General features: G+C 39.9%; 1 protein-coding gene across 3 annotated transcripts in view; it reads right to left on the bottom strand.

The window, feature by feature from the left end:
- The window catches only part of pde4ba (phosphodiesterase 4B, cAMP-specific a), a 135,318-nt gene that overhangs the window by 56,225 nt on the left and 58,570 nt on the right, over positions 1-20,523 (bottom strand). The window contains exon 1 of one of the 3 annotated variants that reach the window (XM_061684278.1): positions 7,008-7,642. The exons of the other annotated variants lie outside the window; for them this stretch is intronic. Within the exon in view, the coding sequence (XP_061540262.1) occupies positions 7,008-7,108 (101 nt within the window). The 5' untranslated portion in view covers positions 7,109-7,642. Of the gene's footprint in view, positions 1-7,007; positions 7,643-20,523 lie in introns of those variants that run through there. 3 annotated transcript variants of the gene reach the window in all.

Genomic DNA, 20,523 nt, shown 5'->3' with positions numbered 1-20,523 from the left:
TCAGCAAGACGATTGTCCAAAGTCCAAACCTAAAGTACTTGATTGGCACTATAGTAGATGGAGAAATTAATGAAAGGAAAGCTAAACCCAGACCGTATTTCACTTTATCATTGAATACACTTTAGAGGGTGTGACACTCGGTATTAAAAGTTAGATTTGTTTTTTTAAACTAGCTGTCAAAATTACTCGAGATATTTAGGATGTGGCTGATGATAATGACATTTTTACACAAATGATGGCAATCTGACAAGCATGTTTTCTTTTTAAAAAAAAAAAAAAAAAAAAAAAAAAAAAAAAAAACCAGCTTATTTGGATGCGAGATCAAAATCTAACTTTTCCCCAAAAGTTGATTTTACAGATGGCGCTCATTGAAGTTGTTTGAAGTGCAAGATTATCAGTAGTTTTGAAAATTTGTGTGAAGTTTATTCAAAATATAGTTGATTAATTCATAATATTATAATAGGTGCACTGCATCATAGTGAGAGATGTGACTTTTATTTTGACTCTGTCATGCAGCTAAATGAGATAATTTTACAATCATTTCTAAGTAAATATTTTTGTGTTTGATTTCACTGGATTGTACAAGTGGTCTTAGTTTTGTTGCTGATCAATGTGTATTACTGTAGTATTTTACACACATTGGACATATACCTACTTTGCTAGAATACATCCAATACTGTAACTATGGTTGCAAAGAAGCATCTTCTAAGCACAGTTTACTGTTTTGTCACGAATATGTACTGACTCACTGTATCAAGAAACTGTTATATATTTTCGAATAACACAGAGAAGCTGGAGGGTTGGGGCACAACCTTGGACTGATCAGCGGTCAATCACAGGACTGACACGTTGAGACAAACAACAATTCACACCTTCCGGCAATGCAGTGTCTTCATTCAACATCACATTATTTGGACCGACCATTTTATGAAGATTCCTGAGGTTGGTGCTATTTGCCTATATTTTAAATAACGTATCCAACCATGTAGGTTGTAGATTTTCTTTGCTCTTTTCGTTCTTCTGCACCTGACCACCAACTTCGGAATGCACATGTGCAACTATTATATTAATTTTACAGGTGCAATTAATTTGACCTTCTCCAAACTTTAGAATGAACATGACATGTTCAACTTCTCATTCTCATTGCAGTACTTATTGCAAAACTTGCTGTTTTCAAACAAGGAGCTCAATGGCAAAATTCCAGACAGGTTTTAGAGCCATGAATTGATCAATATATGTCCTGGTTCAATTAGAATAGCTATTGAAACAGTCCTCTTCCTCATACCTTTCACATTTTGACATCACGAGACCGAGACGATTCCTAATAATTGATCAACAGTACGTCGTCATTGCGAGGCTTCAAACCGGAACATATAAAAGGGAAATGGCCACTGAGCTTCGAGTGCCACAGAGTCTCATTAGCAGGTTACACCAGAGATAGAGACAAATGGGAAGAGTAACAGAAAGGCATAGAAGTGGACACCATTGAAAATGTATTAGTCCATTTGTGCCTCCCACACCTGTTGTGTAAAAGGTGCATTGAACAGTTGGACATCCGCATTCAAAAGTTGAGAGAAGGTTGAATTAATTTCACCTGTAATGCTTGTCGTGCATTTTAGGTTCATCCTGAAATTTCACCCGAAAGCCGTCAATAGTAGTGAATTCAGTGTTCCCTCGCTATATGGCCATTTACCTATTACTGATTCAGTGCATTGCATATTTTCTTTCCCATTTAATTTCCTATCAGACATAATTCACCTATCGCGGGATTTTGAGTGTAAACTATAAAAGTTTGGGTGGAAATTCAAACAATTCCTAGCCTAAAACATTCAAAACTGTAAAAAAAATATATAAATTCATTAAAAACATCTTTACAAGGAATAAAATGTACATAATGAACAGTACTACTGTGCACTATTCTATGTTTAAGAGTTGAAAAGTTTTAAGAGTCTAGAAAGGTTAATAGGAGTGTCGGGAATATTAATTCTGGGGAGGTTCATACAGATTTAAAATCTGCATACATTTTTTTTTATATATATATCAATTGTGGCAAATTCATATTTGTTTTTTTCTTGAGAGACAAGAGGGGGTGCATGTTTTTTTTTCTTTTCTTTTCTTCCTCCTACAGGACTGCTCATTACAGAGAAAGCACAAAAGATCTATAGCAAATGTGTGTGCACTATACAGTACATGTTCACACATGCATGCCTGCACTTTGTACCAACTACTGAATGCTTGACTGCCTGTGCCCTGAGGACTATCTCCTGTTTCATGTCAGACGATCACATGCAGACTACACGGTCAAACATCACTCACTCACGCATTCACTCACTCACACATGTACGCACGCATACACGATACACGACACGACATACAGATGCACTCCCCAAAAATATTACTCAATTGGGAACTGAACCTTTGATAATGATCATGAGAGGTATAACTTGTATAACACAGCAAAGCAGAGCCTGAAAAGGTTTAAAAAAAAAGACAGAGAGAGAGAGAGAGAGAGAGAGGTTACTGATGCAAGATGGAGAACTTCCTTAAAAACTGTTAAGGATTATACCTCAGATTTATGATTCAGACTTGTGACTCATGGCAGTTTTTTGGCTCCAGCAATAAGCAAAGTCTAATCAGAAAATTGGAAATCTACAACATGGTGAGCGTGTTTGCGCTTTAAGTCCATTTGTATTAGTGGTGTCAATTTGGATCTTTTTAATAATATAAATCATATGCCAAATGAACCACCCAGTCAACAGCTTTAGGCCTCTTTTATTCTCTTGGAGCAGATGAGGTGGATTGCATAATTTCTGAAGGTTTTGGTCTGTTTTACCTATACTTGCACTTTACACCATCATAAACAAGGTTATCAAATAGCTTTGTGGTTGTTCTGTAATTACCAAAAGGGAGGAAAATAATCATTGATCTTGTGGCTGTGGTTGGCCTATAGTGTTCTTAACCATACAAAAGAAGCATATCCAAGCATTTAGCCTTGGAATAACAGCACAAAGACAGCTCTTGGGAACAAAGAGTCTTTTCTATGTAAAAGGGTGTATTTGTCTGGGAACTCATGCTTACTCATATTACTCTCGCGTGCTTTCTCGTAAAGTTCATCAACGGAAAAACACTGTTGAGTGTCACACGTCGACTGTATCGTAATGCAATAATGATGTGTCCTTTTAACACCGGGCGCAGGGTCTGTCTGTGTGCAGAACGACGGTATGGGAACAAGGACTGTTTATCCAAATCGATGAGCGCTTAAGACAACCGGAGACTAAAAGCTTCATTATAAACGTTCAGTGATGATTTTTTTTTTGGGGGATGAGAGGAAATTTTGTAACATCAATATCTGTTTACAGAGACCTGAAACAATGTGCTATGGAGACTGTTTTTGGACTCAATTACCTATTTTTGATATTTCACAATACAAAGCCTTTTAGTGAAAGGGGTGCATACGAAATGTGCAGACAAAAGGTTGCTTAGAAGAGATTTTTGCTGTTAAAACAGGAATTTCTCCTTATGACCCCAAACAATTTGCGTGGATGAAATGCCAGGAAAACATTCCTCTCTTTTACAACTATGCTGGTCTCACTAACTGGAATCAATTAATATTAATTAAATAGAAATATTGGGAAATAAATCCTAAAGCTGTATAAAATGCCTCTTCTTTTTTTTTTTTGCCTTTTTGAAGGTGACAATGTTCAGTTTGGATTACCACTGCCGGAGAGATATCAATTAAACTGCCTAATCTTGTGGTTGTTTGTATTGGTGTAGAACTTCACTGTATCACACTGAGCGCACTATCATAACTAAATGAGGTCAACTAAATATTATACCACTCCGTATGATGAAGTGTAACTCAGCAACTCCTCCACACTCTGTGCTTCATGTATTCCTTTTCCATATTCGGGATCACTGTCTGTAATTTCTTTACATTGAAGTTTCTGTTAGCTATTTTTCTCTTTGTTGGATGCAATCTTTCAATCGGGTTGCTGCAGAGAAGGAAACACAGTCCCTTAATGCACATTACTGCCACATGTGGTTCAAGGGAACAAATGTCAAAACTGAAACTGATATCATTTTAGCCCGTGATAAAAATCACACCAAATGCGAACATGATCCAAAAAAAAGGAAAAAAAAAATCTTTGTGGCAGACACAACGGCATAAAAACAAGCATGAATGCATATATATATATATATATAAGATTTCCCAATGAAATATAATAACATATCAACTTTAAAAAATAATAATAATAATGATGCTTTGATTGGAGTTAAAAATAAATTAATCATTGGGACGAAAAGGCAGAGAGACGGCAAGGGCCTAACCAGGCTGGGGAGAAGCAAAGTAGGAAGAAAGCGCTCTCAAGGCTCTTAGCTTCTAGCAACAATAATAAGTAAGTAGTAATAATGTTGTGGCCAGTCGGAATACACTTTCAACTAAAATGTATCAGTCAACAAGGTAGAAAGAGGTACAAAAAAAAAAGATTTAAAAAAAAGAATAAAAACAAAAAAAGCATAGCACTAGCAGCCAGAAGGAAGAAGATCATTCTTTTAGTCAGAAGAAGAATGAATCTCTTCCTTCCTGCATGTTAAGGTGAAGGGAAAACCAGTGGCCACTGTCAGGTTGTGTACACGGAACAGCTAAAAGCAATCATTTCAGTTTGGCCTGATCCTTGTTTAAATTGTTTTTTTCTCCCAATGCATACTTGTCTGTTGGATTAGGAATTGTAATATCAACAACTCTGCTGCTAGAAACGTCTGCAATAAAATGACTGAAGTGTACTTCGTCATCACGATTTACAATGTTTGGTGGTTTGGACAAAATAAGAAAAATTCCTGAGAGGGACAGTTGATCCAAAAAAGCTTTTGGTCAAACAAGTTGATTTGTAGCGTGCCAGCGCTCTGAACTTGCCCACAAAGACCATGAGCTGATTGAGTGATCCCACAAGGGCGAGCAAAAATAGTATCATAATTAATGTTCCAAAATTACCTTAAAATACTTAGTGTATCTATTAAGAGAGGTTGACTTCCAATCCAATTATTTACAACATCAGAGTGGTTGGAGGGATTATATACAGTAGCTTGTGGTGTAGGGCTTCAACACAATTAACTTCACACTTGGTTTTGGACTGTTTTTATGGGCAACTTGGATTGCATTTCATCTTGTTTGTGTGTCCTGATTTATTTAACACTAATCAATAGAGATGAGTAAAAACCACAACATAAGGCCACTTGCACAATGTAATGTAATTAATGTAATCCAATATTCTGCCTTAATACAGTAAATGTAATTATAGTAACTTTCAGTTTCGATTGACACTGTCTGTGAGGTATTCATTTTTAAAAAAAAAATTTTAATTGCGGTAATACAAATATTAGCCACAGCTCTCATTATGATGCACTACAGTTGACAGTCTTGATCAAAACAAAGCATAAATACCTTTGTAAAGGCATAGTTGCTGCAGCTCTTGTATTAGATATCATTTTGTGCAAGATGTTGTAGCAAGAGGCGGCACGGTGGCCGACTGGTTAGAGGGTCAGCCTCACAGTTCTGAGGACCAGGGTTCAATCCCCGGCCCCGCCTGTGTGGAGTTTGCATGTTCTCCCCGTTCCTGCGTGGGTTTTCTCCGGGCACTCAGGTTTCCTCCCACATCCCAAAAACATGCGTTAATTGGAGACTCTAAATGGTCTGCGAATGGTTGTTTGTTTGTATGTGCCCTGCGATTGGCTGACAACCAGTTCAGGGTGTACCCTGCCTCCTGCCCGATGATTGATCCAACTTAAAATGCTAATTAAAAAAATATTAATTCATCTGACCTTTTAGACGCTCTCCTTTATAACCTTAAAAATCCGTACTCTCTAGCTACTTTTTGTTTTCTTTAAACAGGATTATCAGCTATAATCGAGCTGGTTATAATTTGATTGTATTTTGTTTATTTCTTTGTATTATTATTTGGTTAGTTTGGAAATGTAGTTGGTTACAATTACAAGTTACCCTGTTGAAAATATAGTAGTAGTGTAACTATTTCAATTATTTTCTCAAAGTAATATAACAAATTACGTGATTACATTTTGATTACTTTTTTAATTCTGAATGAATGGATCATGTTTCCTCCACACACAAAAAATAAGTGGATTAAAAGCATAGATCATCATTTTGGAATTAACCACATATTTATTCTTTACACAAATAACAAACTAATAACAAAACATGATGAAATGTAAATACATCATACAAATTTGTATTTGATGCTTTATATGTGTACAGCATGTGGAAAACCTCCATATCATACATGTTGCCCGAATGACAAATGTGCACACTTTAGACAATATTGCTTCACATGAAAACCCAAACAAGTGTATGTTCCATAAAAAAAGTCCAAAATTATATATACAAAACTGTTCAAAATTCCATGCTCTTTTGTGTGTTCAAAAATTTAACTATGAGACTAACCTTTTCAAAATCTCAGACACAGTAAAAGATTGCACCTCAAGGTGGCACTTCAAGTTCTTATTTGTCATGTTTGAGACTACAGCAGAATGGCATGTGACCAGAGAGAGCCAATCACAGGTGCTGGCTGTACAAGGAGGAAGTGATATAAAACAAAATCTGAGCATTTGTGGCTATTTTCCAAATGTAACTAGAATTGTAATCATCGAAATTTCCTAAACCAACTGTAATGTAATGGCACATTTTCTTTCAGTAATGCATTCGATTACAATTACATGCATTTTGTAATTAAATTACATAATCTAATTTAATGGGGGTTAGTTACCCCCAACACTGTATAAATTGCCTTTTTCACGTGCACATGCAAAAAAAAAAAAAAAAGGCACAACATACTCCACATTGAATGGGAACAGGAAGCAAGCATAAACCTGAAATACTGTAAGACAAGTGCAAATGGAAAGAACTGGTCTTAGCACTAGAGACTGGAACAACAGAAAAGAAGAATCACAGTAGTTTTACATTTGAGACACAATGAGTGTGCATTAGTTCTAACCTGTGAGTGTGGCCATGGTTGGCAGCATGGAGTTTCCTGATAACTTCCTCACTGAAGTCAAAATGAACCCTTCCTCTGGCACAAGGTGAACGGCGGTACATTGCCCCAACACACACATGGAACCACAAACACAGCAGCAGGAACACGCCAATACTGGCATATATTGCACACACAGTCTTTAGCTATAAATCTCACACACACATTCACTGCAATTGCACATATTGTCATTCAAGCTGGAAATCTATTCAAACCTATTAAACCTATCACACCAGTGCCTATGAAACAGACGTTCAAGCCACACATCATTGACATGGCTGCAAAAAGTTACCCAGGATATCCACCGGTCGCCCCTCTCCTGGGCACAAATAAAAGAGGGGGAAACAAACATTCAAACAACCTGACCCACACACACAACACAAATCACATCATGCAATTCTTGTCTACTGTGACACTCTGTCTGTGGAGCGTGGCCACTCTTTGGCAAAGGCTGTAGTTCCTCCCCATGGTGAGTGTGTGCGTGTACATGTGTGTGTCTTCCCTTCAGTGCAGCCCAACGAGTAAAGAGGCACATTCAAGATCTGGAGTGGAGCCATTGGACTCTGGAGTCCCTCGTCACTCCAGCCTCATTACCTTAAAGCAGATGTGTGTTTATGGATAACACGCAGGAGCATAATATCAGCTCCACTCACATGACAGCTCAACATAACTTCAGCTGGCCTTCAAAGACACATTTTCTTGAAAACTGTAGGTTACAGTTCAGGTTTCTTGTCTTGTTTTTATGTGACAGGAACTGGTGGCATCTGGCACGCTTGTAGGGGGTCAATGTTCCTGATGATATTTCACTGTATAACAAAATGTACATCGACAGTTGTGTGTATGTGCCACACCGTAAACTCGGCAGACTACATACAGCATTAGTTCCACCTGCGCAATCCAATGAGCTCAAATGCAAGAACTACGTCAAAATCAAGACAAGAATACTCATTCAGAGAGGTATTCATTTAACGCTACATTTAGTATTGTTGTTGTAGTTTGCAGTGGTCCAGAATGAATATGTAATGGTGCACGTTAGACCGATTGTAAGTACAGTACAGTGCATGCAAGTTAAACTGTGCAAAATATCTGCTCCACCATCCATTTTCTATAATGCTTACCCTCAATTAGGATCGCCGGTGAGTAGCCTGAAGCCTATCGCAGCTGACTTTGGCCGAGAGACGAGGTACACCCGAGACTTGTCACCAGCCAATCGCAGGGCACATACTGTATAGATAAACAGCCATTTACACTCACGCTCACAATCATGCCTATGGACAATTTAGAGTCTTCACTTAACCTTACAATGCATGTTTTTGGAATGTGGGAGGAAACCGGAGTACCCAGAGATAACCCACGCAAGTACTGGGAGAACATGCAAACTCCACACAGGAAGTCCATAGCTGAGATTTGAACCTTGAAACTCAGACACGTCATGCTGCGGTTCTAACCAATCATCCACCGTGCTGCAATGTGTGAAATGTAATATAATACTTTATTTATTGTTAAAGACAGTGTCATCCAGCTTTTGACTGCATATAATTTTCCCGTGATGAATTATTTTTTTTAACATCACTATATAACAAAGATTACATTACTTTCTAAAATCACGTGCACTGTAGACATTCCTGTGAATTCTACAATTATTTACCTCACACCTTAGAGTAAAACACTTTAAAGTCATCTGCAGCTTCTCATACTAGCAGCCACAAGATGGCAGTGTGTTACTGGATCTGATTGTCTTGCTTATGTACTTAAAAAAAAAATCATGCACGTAGACAGACCAACAGGATTTTCTATCATCTGCAGTTTTCAAATGTTTGAACAGAGCAACATATATTTAGATATTGGCCAAGGTGTGTTTGATGATCGTCAAATTATAACTGTCCCAGTTTACTGGAGTTTCTATTTGATTTTAGTCAATATCAGGCTGCAGAATCGGTGAGCAAAAATAACAAAAAACTACCTTCTGTATCAAATGTTGCTTTTAACATAAACGGACAGGACGGTGAGAAAATAGGTACAAATCTGCACGCGTGTCTACTGAGTCTACGGCAGCCACTCATATTGCCTCAGTATTAGTACAACCCTGTCATAAAAGTGCTCCTCTCATGTACAACAACTCACACGGAGCCATTTTGACATCAACACCGAACAACAGACATGATACCTCAAAGCCATTTGGATATCAACTCTAAAAATAGAGCAAGCAAAGAAAGACATAATAGATCAGAAGGACGTTTGAGAAGATGAGTTTTCAACAACAGATGCAGACAAATGATCCATTGGGAACTAAAGCAGACTAGCTCAATTTTTGTCATTTTTAAGTGCAGAAATAGAGAGAAAAGGCATATATTTCTGATGAATACCTATACAGGTCTAAATCAAGGTTTAGTTCCAATTCTGACATTTCGGGGTGCAATCTATTATTGCACTCAGCACTTATCCTAATTTATCAGTGCAGCAAACTGGGCAAACTTCCATTTCCAAGCCAGTTGCGAAGGCTTCAACTCCAACATTGATCGAAGACGCAGACTCTTTTTTTCTTTTTTCTTTGCACACATTTTAGATCGGTTTGCATGGTGAAAAGACACATGCATGATGTGGGGGTCAGCTCCTCTTGTCCCTGTGTTTGCTGTTCCGGAATCTGTGGAGGCGGGACTTTTTTTCCCACTCCTTCCTGATCTCGAGGTGGGGGGAACCACTGCGGCGACCTCCTGGGGAGTAATGGTGGTGTGATGGTGACCCGTGCTGGGGCGGCACCCGCCTGGCTCCCCCGCTCTGGCTACTGGTGGAGGCGGTTGGGCCCCCCTGTCAGTCCTCGGGTCTGCTTCCTCCTCTTCTCTTCGTTCCTCGCGTACCGCTGCGGTCGCCTCTTCCTCTTCCCGTGGGGGAGCCGGGCGGTCCCCTGCGGGCTGTGGGGCCTGCTGTGTTTTTTTTATTCCTGCCTGGGGGTGGGTCCACCTCCCACGCTGAGGGGCGGGTAGTGGGTGCTGGCGGAGGTGTGGGGGGCGGGGGGCCGGGGTTGGTGCTGCGGGTCTGGGTGGCCCTCTTCGTCGGTGGTTGTCCGGCCTAATGGGCCCGACCTTAATCACTCACCTCGCACACACTCACACCGTTCACTGTATATACTTTTCTCACTAAACACATCTGGGCAAATACACATATCAAAGGGATCCTGGGGGACTGGTATGGGATCGGGAGGGTGTGGGTGTCAGATTGGGTTTCAGCACGTCTGTGCTGTTTCCTGGTCCATGCGCCCTGCCTGCCCCCCTAGATTTTAGTCATAGTAACAGGGGGGCGGGGTCTCACTTACTTGCATGGCGGTGCTCCCGAGGCCGGGCCCCCAAACACTCTCCCTCGGGCTGGGCGGGGACTGGCTGCATTGCATCAAGAGCAAGACACCCCGCCCCGCCCCCAACCCGCAGGGCGTGGGTTGGCTGGGGGAATGGCATTGGGTACCTGCGGCGCCCACTGGGTGGCCGGTTGTCGGGGCGCCTCGGTGGGGGAGAGCAGCCCGACGGACGGGACACGTCCCACACCGAGGGACCCAGGGGGGTCCGCCGGGCTGCCCTCGGGTGGACCCCTAGGCATGATCCCGCCTCCCGATTGATTGGGTGGGTTCCTCAGCTGCCGCGGTGCGGCCACAGCAATTACAGGACACTTCTGTCAGTCTTTGTGCATGTAAAACGGTATCAATTCACTTGCATGTATCCGCAGACACACACGCCCAGGACTCTTTCACTGGGTGTGGGTCACGCACTTACTGTGACAAATAAATCATGAATATGCAAATCGCGTGCGTATCCCCTCACTTATACTCTCGTCCTGTAGACTTTTATAATTCACATAATTAATGCCACCGCACTTCAGTTGTACAGTCGGGTTCACGACTTTTGTCCTGCATGCTTCTTCTCCTGTCCTTGTCCTGTTCTATCTTGTCCCGTCCTTCCCTCACAGAGTGTAGCACTACAGCCCCATGCAACACTCATATTTAATGTGTCATTGTAGTAGGTAATGTAATGATTTACTTCTTTCATCTTGTTTACAATTAGTGCTTTGTCTTTGTTTCTCCCTCCCTTCTAGAAACCTTGTTCTGTTCGACTGATCAAGTCTGATTCTCAGTAAACCTCAATTATAATACCACAGCGGAAGCTTAAAAACTCCACTGTGACACAGTAAAACTGTTCCAGCATAACAGGGAAACAGATTTTCCATTCTGCTTGACCTAACAGCCGAACAAGACAAAAAAAAAATAAAAAATAAAAAAAAAGACTCAGAAAGTATGAAGAGCCTTAGCTTGTGTGCCAATGCACCTGCATGTTAGTATACGTAAATGTCATTTATCATCTTTTGTCAAATATTGATTGATTTCATGGATGTTTAGAATAAACAAAAACCTGAGGGAAAACAACAATTTAGCTAAAAACAAGTATCCAGAAGAAGTAATAATTGCCATATACTTGTACAGTAAATCACCAAGAAATTAATTCACCTAGATTTTAATGCAGTCATAAAACCTTAAAGGTCCCATATTCTGGCTATAGAGTGACTCTCTAACATGGACGTAGTATAAAAGTGTCAATTTTTTCAACTCCTCTTAATGGGATAAATTAGGCACATTGTTCACCATTGTGGTCCCAACTGTTTCCGATAATGTATACACCATGTACTACTATCGCTATACGCATCTAATTACTCGACAAAGCAATCTGATTCCAAAAATAAGCTCAGGTCAATTTAAGTTGTTAACTATCATTTGAATAACATTGAATCTCAGAAAAAAAACAACATCATAACTTAATCAAAGTAAGTACTGTACCATTTTGGTCCATGGTGATAAATCAAATACCAACACAAACACAGAAAATGTATGTATTTATTTTTTAATTTAACCTTTATTTATCCAGGTAAGGCAACTGAGAACAGGTTCTCCTTTGCAATGATGACCTGCATTTGAGTGCAATTTAACTGAGGGATACAAATAGTTTTGTTTTGTTTGAAGATGTAGTTTCTGATGATTTCCAATTAAATTCTTGTGAAATCATGTTGGCAGGTTTATTTTAACGATTGCTAAAATAAATTCACTTTTCTATGTTATTGTCAAGATTCTTAGAAGAAGAAAGTAGCACAATCACATAAAAGTAATATGCATGTGATTTGCGCTAATGAATCACACAGAGGCTGCAACCAGTCTAGGGTGTACCCCACCTGCCGTGTCAGTTAGGATAGGCTCCATCTTACCTGCAACCCTAATGAGGACATTGGAAATAGACCGATGAATGAATCACCTGGTACTTAATGCAACTCATTTTAGCAGCAAAAAGAGATGAGACCTAAAGCAAGAAGGACTGGTAAAAAAGGAAACATAAAAAAAGAAGCTTTGGTGAAAAGACAAGGTGAAAGAATTGATGTTAAAGTAATGATAAATCCCACAATCTGAATACATCCAATTTCCCTCTGTGACAAATGGGTTATTTCTCTAATCTCTGCTGGTGGAGTGCTTCTCCTTTCAGCATCACAACACTCTCTATTCTATTTAAACATCAGACCCAATCATGCTGTGATATACCAGAAGGCATGCATCATTTCAACGTCCATGTTTTAAACAGGGTGGAACCTACCAATCATGTCATCCAAGCAAAAAGAAATAATAAGTGAATCAACAAATTGAACACAGCATGTTTTGTCTTTCTTGTTTAATTTTGTTTAATCTGATTGCAGATGGCAGTGTTGCTGCATCAGTTGGGGCCATATTGTCATTATTTAATTGATTATACTCATTATAATGCCTCAAGGGGAAATTCAACGTACACTCTGCACACAACAAGGGGAACCAGATCATTCACATGCAGGCATGGGAGACGAGGCTCAGAGTGAAAGAAGCGCACAAACAGTCCTGCACCACTTGAGCACTTGCTCAAGGGCACCTCAACAGTAGCCAGGAAGGAAACTAGCAGCTCTCCAACAACTAGTTGTCAATTTCACATCCATCCATCCGGTTCCAAAGCCCAAGTCCTTCCAGATGAGGAACTACCGCTTGATCCTTCCTTCACTGGGCTTTGTGTAAGAGGCAAATGTGTCTTACTCCTGGATCTTATTTTATGGTTATGATAATTTTACAGGACATCTCCATAAAAGAGGGTGAAAACATGTTTTGTAATGTGATGTTTTTACAAGGTTCTTCGCTGGCAGCCATAACTGTCATTTAGACATGTACTTCCAATTCAGAAAGTTCCCTTTGTTTCAAAGACAAAAGGCGATTGATCAAATTTCCTTTTTTGTCATAGACCAATGGCCAACAACAATGAACACATTGTTTTGAACAGATTGACGACGATAAGGGTATGTACGATCTTCTCACAAAGTTTCGGATCACAAAGGTCACTGTTGATGTAACAAGTTGTTGTTACATCAGTGAAGTTTTAGCAACACCAAAATTAACTCTACAGAAGTACCGTATTTTCACGACGCACTTATAAGGCACACGACGAAGGCGCACTTAAAAGTCTTAAATTTTCTCCAAAATGGACAGGGCGCCTTATAATGCGGCGCGCCTTATGTGTGCACCGAGTTAAAGGGGGAAGGCTGCGCGTGACAGCGGACGCTAAAGGCATGCCCCCAGTAGGTATATAGTGCCAGTATGTGCATTGTGCAAAACAATATTAGTTTGGCTAAGGACCCCCAAAAATGGCGCCTACGAAGCACAGTTTAAACTGCAAGCTATCAGTTATGCGGAGGAACATGGGAAGTTTCCAGCTGAAGTCATCAGCCACTCTGAGTGAACACCTCACTCAGAGTGGCTGAGTGAGGTGTTCGTAAAGAGACCGGATGTTTTTCTCCACGCGTCACCGTCCCTGTTGATCTGTGACTCCATGCGCGCCCATCTCACAGCCGCTGTGAAAAACCGAGTGCAGCAAATGAACTCGGATCTTGCCATCATTCCGGGAGGCTTGACGAAGATGGCAAACACAGCTTTACTAAGACTAGGAGGCAACGGCGGGCGAGTTACGCCACCATACGTGAATGGATTGTGGATGCCCTGGGCTAAGGTATCTGCTTTGACTGTTGTCCGAGCTGTCGCGAAAGCCGGCATCATTGCTGAACAGCCCCCCGGCAACGAGACTGACTCCGACGAGTACGAGAGGGAGCCCGGCATGTTTGATGGAGAACTTGCCCAGCTGTTCATTTCGGATACGGAAGATGAGGACTTTGATGGATTTGTGGATGAGGATTGATCAAAAAATAACGTGAGTACATTGTTAAATACTTCAATAAAGTAAAACCAAACTCACTGTTTGCATTGTTAAATACGTCAATAAAGTAACAACCGAACTCAGTTTTGCTGTCTTTTTAAAAACATACGCTAGCATGCAGGCTACCAGGAATTGATCTCACGCTCTCCTAATACTTGGAGATGCGGACTTTATTTGCTGAACAGTCTGATTGATAGAGGCAGGTTAAATGCGGTGTCTTATTTGCTATTAAACTAAATTAAGCTCTTGTCACTGTAAATGCAATGCAAGACCCTGTGAGCTTTGCAGAAGCATATGGTTTTACCTTTTTTACCCATTGTGATAAAATGAGAAGAAGAAGAAAAGCATATCTGTGTAAATGTAAATATCTATTCTTCATACAGGACTGCATTTTTTTTTTTTTTACATACGAATATGACCTTAATCGAACAGTGACATCAAGCACAAGTCAGCCCGAAAATTTCACGATGGAATAAAGTATGCATGTACAGTATGCAAGGATGAATGTGAAAAGATAAAGCTTTCAAAATTTCGTAGCGTTTTATTAACTATATTGCTGTAAAACTGGGATCTACATTTGCTTCATTTGACAGATGATAGTAAAATGTATTGATTCTGACATGCTGTAAATAGGTAGGGCATAAGGGCCTAGTTATCTCTTGTTCAACTGCACCATATTTTTGCATGGAACCTAAACGCTTAGCAGGGCATAGGATCGGTAGCAGAGCAAACCAAAAATTGGTTCTTAACAATAATTAACTCCGGGTTTGTCAATCAAGGAGGATGAATGAGAGCCAACTCTGAACACTTCAAATTTATTTGTATTTTTGTCAAATATAATGTGCATAATACGCTCTGGATTTCTCAACGAGAAATCGCAATTAGCTTTCAAAGTTGCATCTGAGATGCTGGCACCAAGCCTAAATACCAAAGTAAGAAATTAAATGGAATTGAAGAATATAAAGCAGAGAAAAATAATACCTCAACCATCCCCAACAGGTCACACATTTTGTTCTTGATTTTGAATCTACTGAAATAAAGTAAGACAAAATAATACCATTAGTCCAGTTGCTTCCATCACCATTCCCACATAAAACATTTTATGTTATCCTATTATTGCACAGTATTTGAAGAGATCCTTTCTGAAACTCATTCAGGCAGCATGTGACTGGCGCACACAATCATGACAAAAGCGTATTTACTAACCAAACTATTATCTTTCCCTAAAATGCTGTTTAACAGCGAGAGACTGTCTATCCTTTCATCTATACAGATGTTTCATGTGGAAGTGTCTAGAATAAATAGAAGAACTGGTCAGGAGCCGTGTATGAAGTCAGTCATTGGACCACTGAGGAAACTTATCAGTGACTACCAGCACAGCGATCAACACAGGGTGTACTCAAACGAGGGCAATGTTATCCAACTACAGCATCATGCTCATATGCGTGTTATAATAGTGAAGACATTTAAACAGGAATAACAGTCACCAAGAAGGGCGCCCACGATTAATTAATTTCACATACCCAACCCAGGAGTGGCCCCGGGAACAGAAAGAACTGATAGCAACTTCCAGACTGGACGATGCCATCGTCATAGTCTTGATTAGCCTCAGGATTTAAAAATATATTTTGTTTCTTGTTTGTGTATTGCTGCGATTGGCTGGCAACCAGTTCAGGGTGTACCCCCGCCTCCTGCCCGATGACAGCTGGGATAGGCTCCAGCACGCCCGCGACCCTAGTGAGGAGAAGCGGCTCTCAAAATGGATGGATGGATGTTTGTGTATTGCTCTCTGCAAGTCTCAATGACTTACTTGATTTGATTCATCACTTTTGAAAGTGTAAAGAGAGGATGAATGAACAGATCGTTTTATGGAGTGGTGCAAACAGACAGGCGATGGATGCCCCGGGGCACCATCACAAGGTAGTCTCTTGAAGACAGGCGAAATATTTCAATGCTCTTCACAGCGCAACTGACTCTCAGTTCAATAAAACAGCGAGTGTTTACAGAAAATACTCTTTCAATTCTGAGGTTCCTCAGGCTGGCAGTTTTTGACCATGATGAGATAAAAAAAAATGTTTGGACGATTCTGAAGCAATCCTCCTTCAGTTCTTTAGAAGTCTTCAATGTAAAACGTAATGAAAGGCCAGTTCACCAAACAATAACCAAAATCATGAAATCACTTAGTACATACGTGTAAGTACAGTACAATCACATAGTGCAGTATTGATAACAGCATCTATCCCATTCCACTTGTCCTTTAAACTCCAAACAGCTTGTTGTATGACTGAACTTGACACTGTTCCTGCTTCTCGTCCTGTCCTCAGCTCAGGTTTGGTGGCCCACCTACAGGTCACATTTCATGGATGATCTCTGATCCCCCAGCCTCCAGTAACCAAATAATTGATTTACGTATGTCAACAAAACAACTGTACGCTGGCTAAATTTGACTAGAAATTAGAAGTCTCAAAACATTAGAGTTTGTCTTACAGCCGCTAAACTATAATATCACATCTAAGCGTTACAATAATAACCTCAGAGTATGATTACTTGACAGCAACCAAGTGCGAATGAATGGGAATTTTGTCTCGGTGTGACTTTTAAAATGGTTTCACGTAAAGACGACAACGTCATCGAAGCGATCCTCGTTTACACAGGCCTGCAGAGCATGTGAATTCTGGAATATGCATGCAGGCCAGCAGCAGCTCATCTAGCACGTATCCAAAAGCGTGTTTTTAAAACGCATTTTCAACCTACAGTATGTTTGGGTTTAAAATTTGATTTAGGCAAGCAATGCAACTCTCCACTGTAGTAACAGACAGTAACTAATAAATATACACTTCGCTCAGTGGGTATCTTGAGAAAACAGTGCTCCAGTTTGCCTTTGTTTTTTTTATATTTCTAAGGTGAGCACGTAACAGACATGCACATGATGTCTTTCATTTCCACAGAAAACAAAAACATTGTCATTTTCAAAAAAATTCCACTGTCAAGACATGCATTTTCAGGCTTCAAAACACTGTTAAAAGCTAATAAAATAACAATAATAGTCATTTTTGTCTGCTTCCAGTTAAACAGCCAGAGTAACCACAAAACCTCAATTTACCGATTTCTTTTCTTGTTACATTGCTCTGATGACAGCAATATATGTCACACGGTGCCTTCATGGGTCTTATTACATGGAGAAGCAACACACTGTACAACAAGATCAGAAATAATAACTCTAGTTTGCATCAGGACACTCATACTCCTGGACATTTGAAAATGACAAACTTCAAAGTTACATGTTTGGAAAAACAGTCCAATTGGTTGATTTTCTTCTTGACACTACACATCTCATACAGCTTTCAGCAAACGGTGGCCATTTTTTCAACAGGCGCACCCATTTTGTTAGACAATTTAGAGTGCCATTATTAAAGTGGACAAGCGAGAAACTACAAAGCAACAGGTAGATTCAAAAGCACTCGACTCATTATTCTAAATATTTGTCTATAACCTAGAGAGGATAAACGGTTCACAAATTGGATGGGTGGATGAATGGACAGTGTTACTACTTTTTTACCTTTCACAGCAGGGTCCAACATTCAGCCTTTTTTGAGTGGTGGCCCGGTGAGAACTGGTGCTAGCCTCATAGTACAGTATATTCATGATGTAATACCATAGGTTTAACATACTTATACTGTATCTTGTAATATTTAAGAAAATCATACTTCTGTGTAGTTATGTCTTCTTCATGTTTTACAATCTAAGGCTGTATCTCAGTTGCTGTTTTATTGTCGCAGGGAAAATGTGAACCCTGAAAGAGAAATGAGAGATCCAATTGTATACAAATTTGCATGCAGGGAGACAGTTGGAATACAACCAGGATGGTGGCCACTAAGCAGTGTCTAACTATTTTTCTTAAGTGAAGTCATATACTGTATACAACCATGAATCGGCACTTATCTCCTGCCTTGACGCAACTGGTGTCCACTAAACATGTCATGTTTTGTCTGTTTGTGGTACTATAATATCAGATCGAGAGAGAGAGAGGCAGGCGTTCACACTCGAGCAGAGTTCATATGATGTTACAATTAACAGAATAGAAAACAGAAATTTGTAAATCAAAACCAAAAAAGTGTAAATAAATATTTTTCTAACATTTATAATACTGTGTTACTCAAATGAATACAACTATATAATCGAATAATGTATCTTATAATAATCAACATATTTTGAAGGATCGGCATAGAAACAAAGAAAAACACGTGATTAAAAAGATTACTCACCATTACGCTTCAACGAGATCTTGTAGTTTGGTCGCCTGGCTCCAAAGAATTAAGGACTGTTGTTTCACTGTTGCCATATCACTTGTGCTTTTGAAGACAGACTCTCACTGACCATTTTTAAAACCCGTCTTTAACCCATTTTTAATCTTTGGCTTTCAACTCAGCACCTGTTTTAGTGTTTTTATTCTTTTTATGTTGTTTTGTTTTTAATCGTTTCTCTTAATTTTTTTTTATTTATTATATTTGATTGTTACCCGTGTATAACACTTTGTTTGTAGATGTGGTTGTATTAAAAGTGCTTTAGAAAATAAAGTTGAGCTGAGAGTTGCATATTTTGCAAGTGACCGTGCTGCCGGTCTCATTTTGGGTAAAATATTTCTACTCGTAGCATACACCGGCCGTATGTCGTACTGCGACAAGTGCTACGACAGTGTCGCAAAGTGTCAAGGTTTATCTGCCTCTTAGCCTTCAACTTCTATTATGAATAAAGTTCTGGTTGCCCACGCATTATTGGAAGTAATATTGACGACTTTCACTTTCACTTTGCCCCGCTGCTGTTTATCGCCGCCATGGTTGTTCCAAATCTTTTAAGGCTAGCGGTGATCTAACTAGCTGAAGCTAGCGACGTGAGGTAAACCCCCATGTTCATTCACAGCAAGCTTTTTTTCCCCCCGTACTCTCGGAGTAAGAGAGGGAGAAGCCTCGCGAGTTACAGAAGCGGCCCCTCACAGAGTTTCGCAATGTCCACGACGCAGAAAAGTGCGTACCAGTTGCGTTTTTTTGCTTGCGTCATCACAATATCCCGTTTTGCCCAGGTTGTTTTGGTGATAGGAAAACAAAATTGCACTCTTGGGCAATTTTCGGTGACCGAATTTTCAGTGAATACCTAGAAATGTGTACCGGGCGATCGGGCCAGCATCTGTAAGGTACGCGGTGGCCCCCCGGCCCTCGTTAATGTCGGGCCCTGCATAAGATAATACGATCATCTCATAGGTAGCGTGAGTGTGTCTTTTTCAAAATTCAGCCAACTCATTTGTGCATATGCAGTCGCAGGCAAGGTGAGAAACATGAGAAACCATGTTTACAAAGTCAGTTTAAAATGACTTTCACTGACACAGGTTGTGTCACCAGTCGGGAGCAGTACTCGTGTTGTGTTGAAGAGCAAAGTCATCTAAAATAAACTACACTGTCTGGAAGGTCATTATTTACTTTTAATGTGTTATCCTAATCATTGCGGTTTGCAGTTTCCTCATGTCGCTAAATACGGTACTGTATACTATTTCCGCTCCAACCTTTGTATTGGAACTCAAGTGCATTGGGTTAAGTTGACCAAAGACAGTGATCCTCATTAATCAAACATATTTAATTGAGTTGTTTTTATGTCAGAACAAAACAGCAAGAGACGTGAGTCAGTGAAGTACACATTTGGTTTGATTATTAACACGCAGAAGTGTTCAAACACTACATGCACAAAAACTAAAGTGTCACTGCTCAGATGCCTTTTCAAAGTCCACCAGGAGCGTGGTCATCGACCCGTGGACTCGATGTATTCGTGGTTCTTCATAGGGAGCTGGATTGATCTCACACTGTGTTCACTTTCACAGGCTTTGAATGTTCCCTTGCAGGGATCTACCAGAGAGCTCTCACCTCAACACCACCACCACCAACAACAACAAAATCAATACTCTAATTGCCTCTCAATTCTAATGTCGTAAAATGATTTACGTACATGTAAATGACGTACGTACATGTAGAGGTCAAAGAAACATGCTCTTTCTTGACTATACGTGCTCAAAGATGATTGATTCAAATGTATATATTTTGGTAAAATAACCAGTTCTAAGGATTTTCAAATGGTCTTTTAGTGCCAACTTAAATGTATTGAATCCGTGATATAATGCATGTTGCTGCTGAAATGTCACGACTGCCACAAAGGCCACCAGTAACAAGAGCACCATAACG

This window comes from Phycodurus eques, chromosome 8 (assembly GCF_024500275.1).
Source record: "Phycodurus eques isolate BA_2022a chromosome 8, UOR_Pequ_1.1, whole genome shotgun sequence".
NCBI lineage: Eukaryota > Metazoa > Chordata > Actinopteri > Syngnathiformes > Syngnathidae > Phycodurus > Phycodurus eques.
This window is presented reverse-complemented; position numbering and strand designations above follow the sequence as displayed.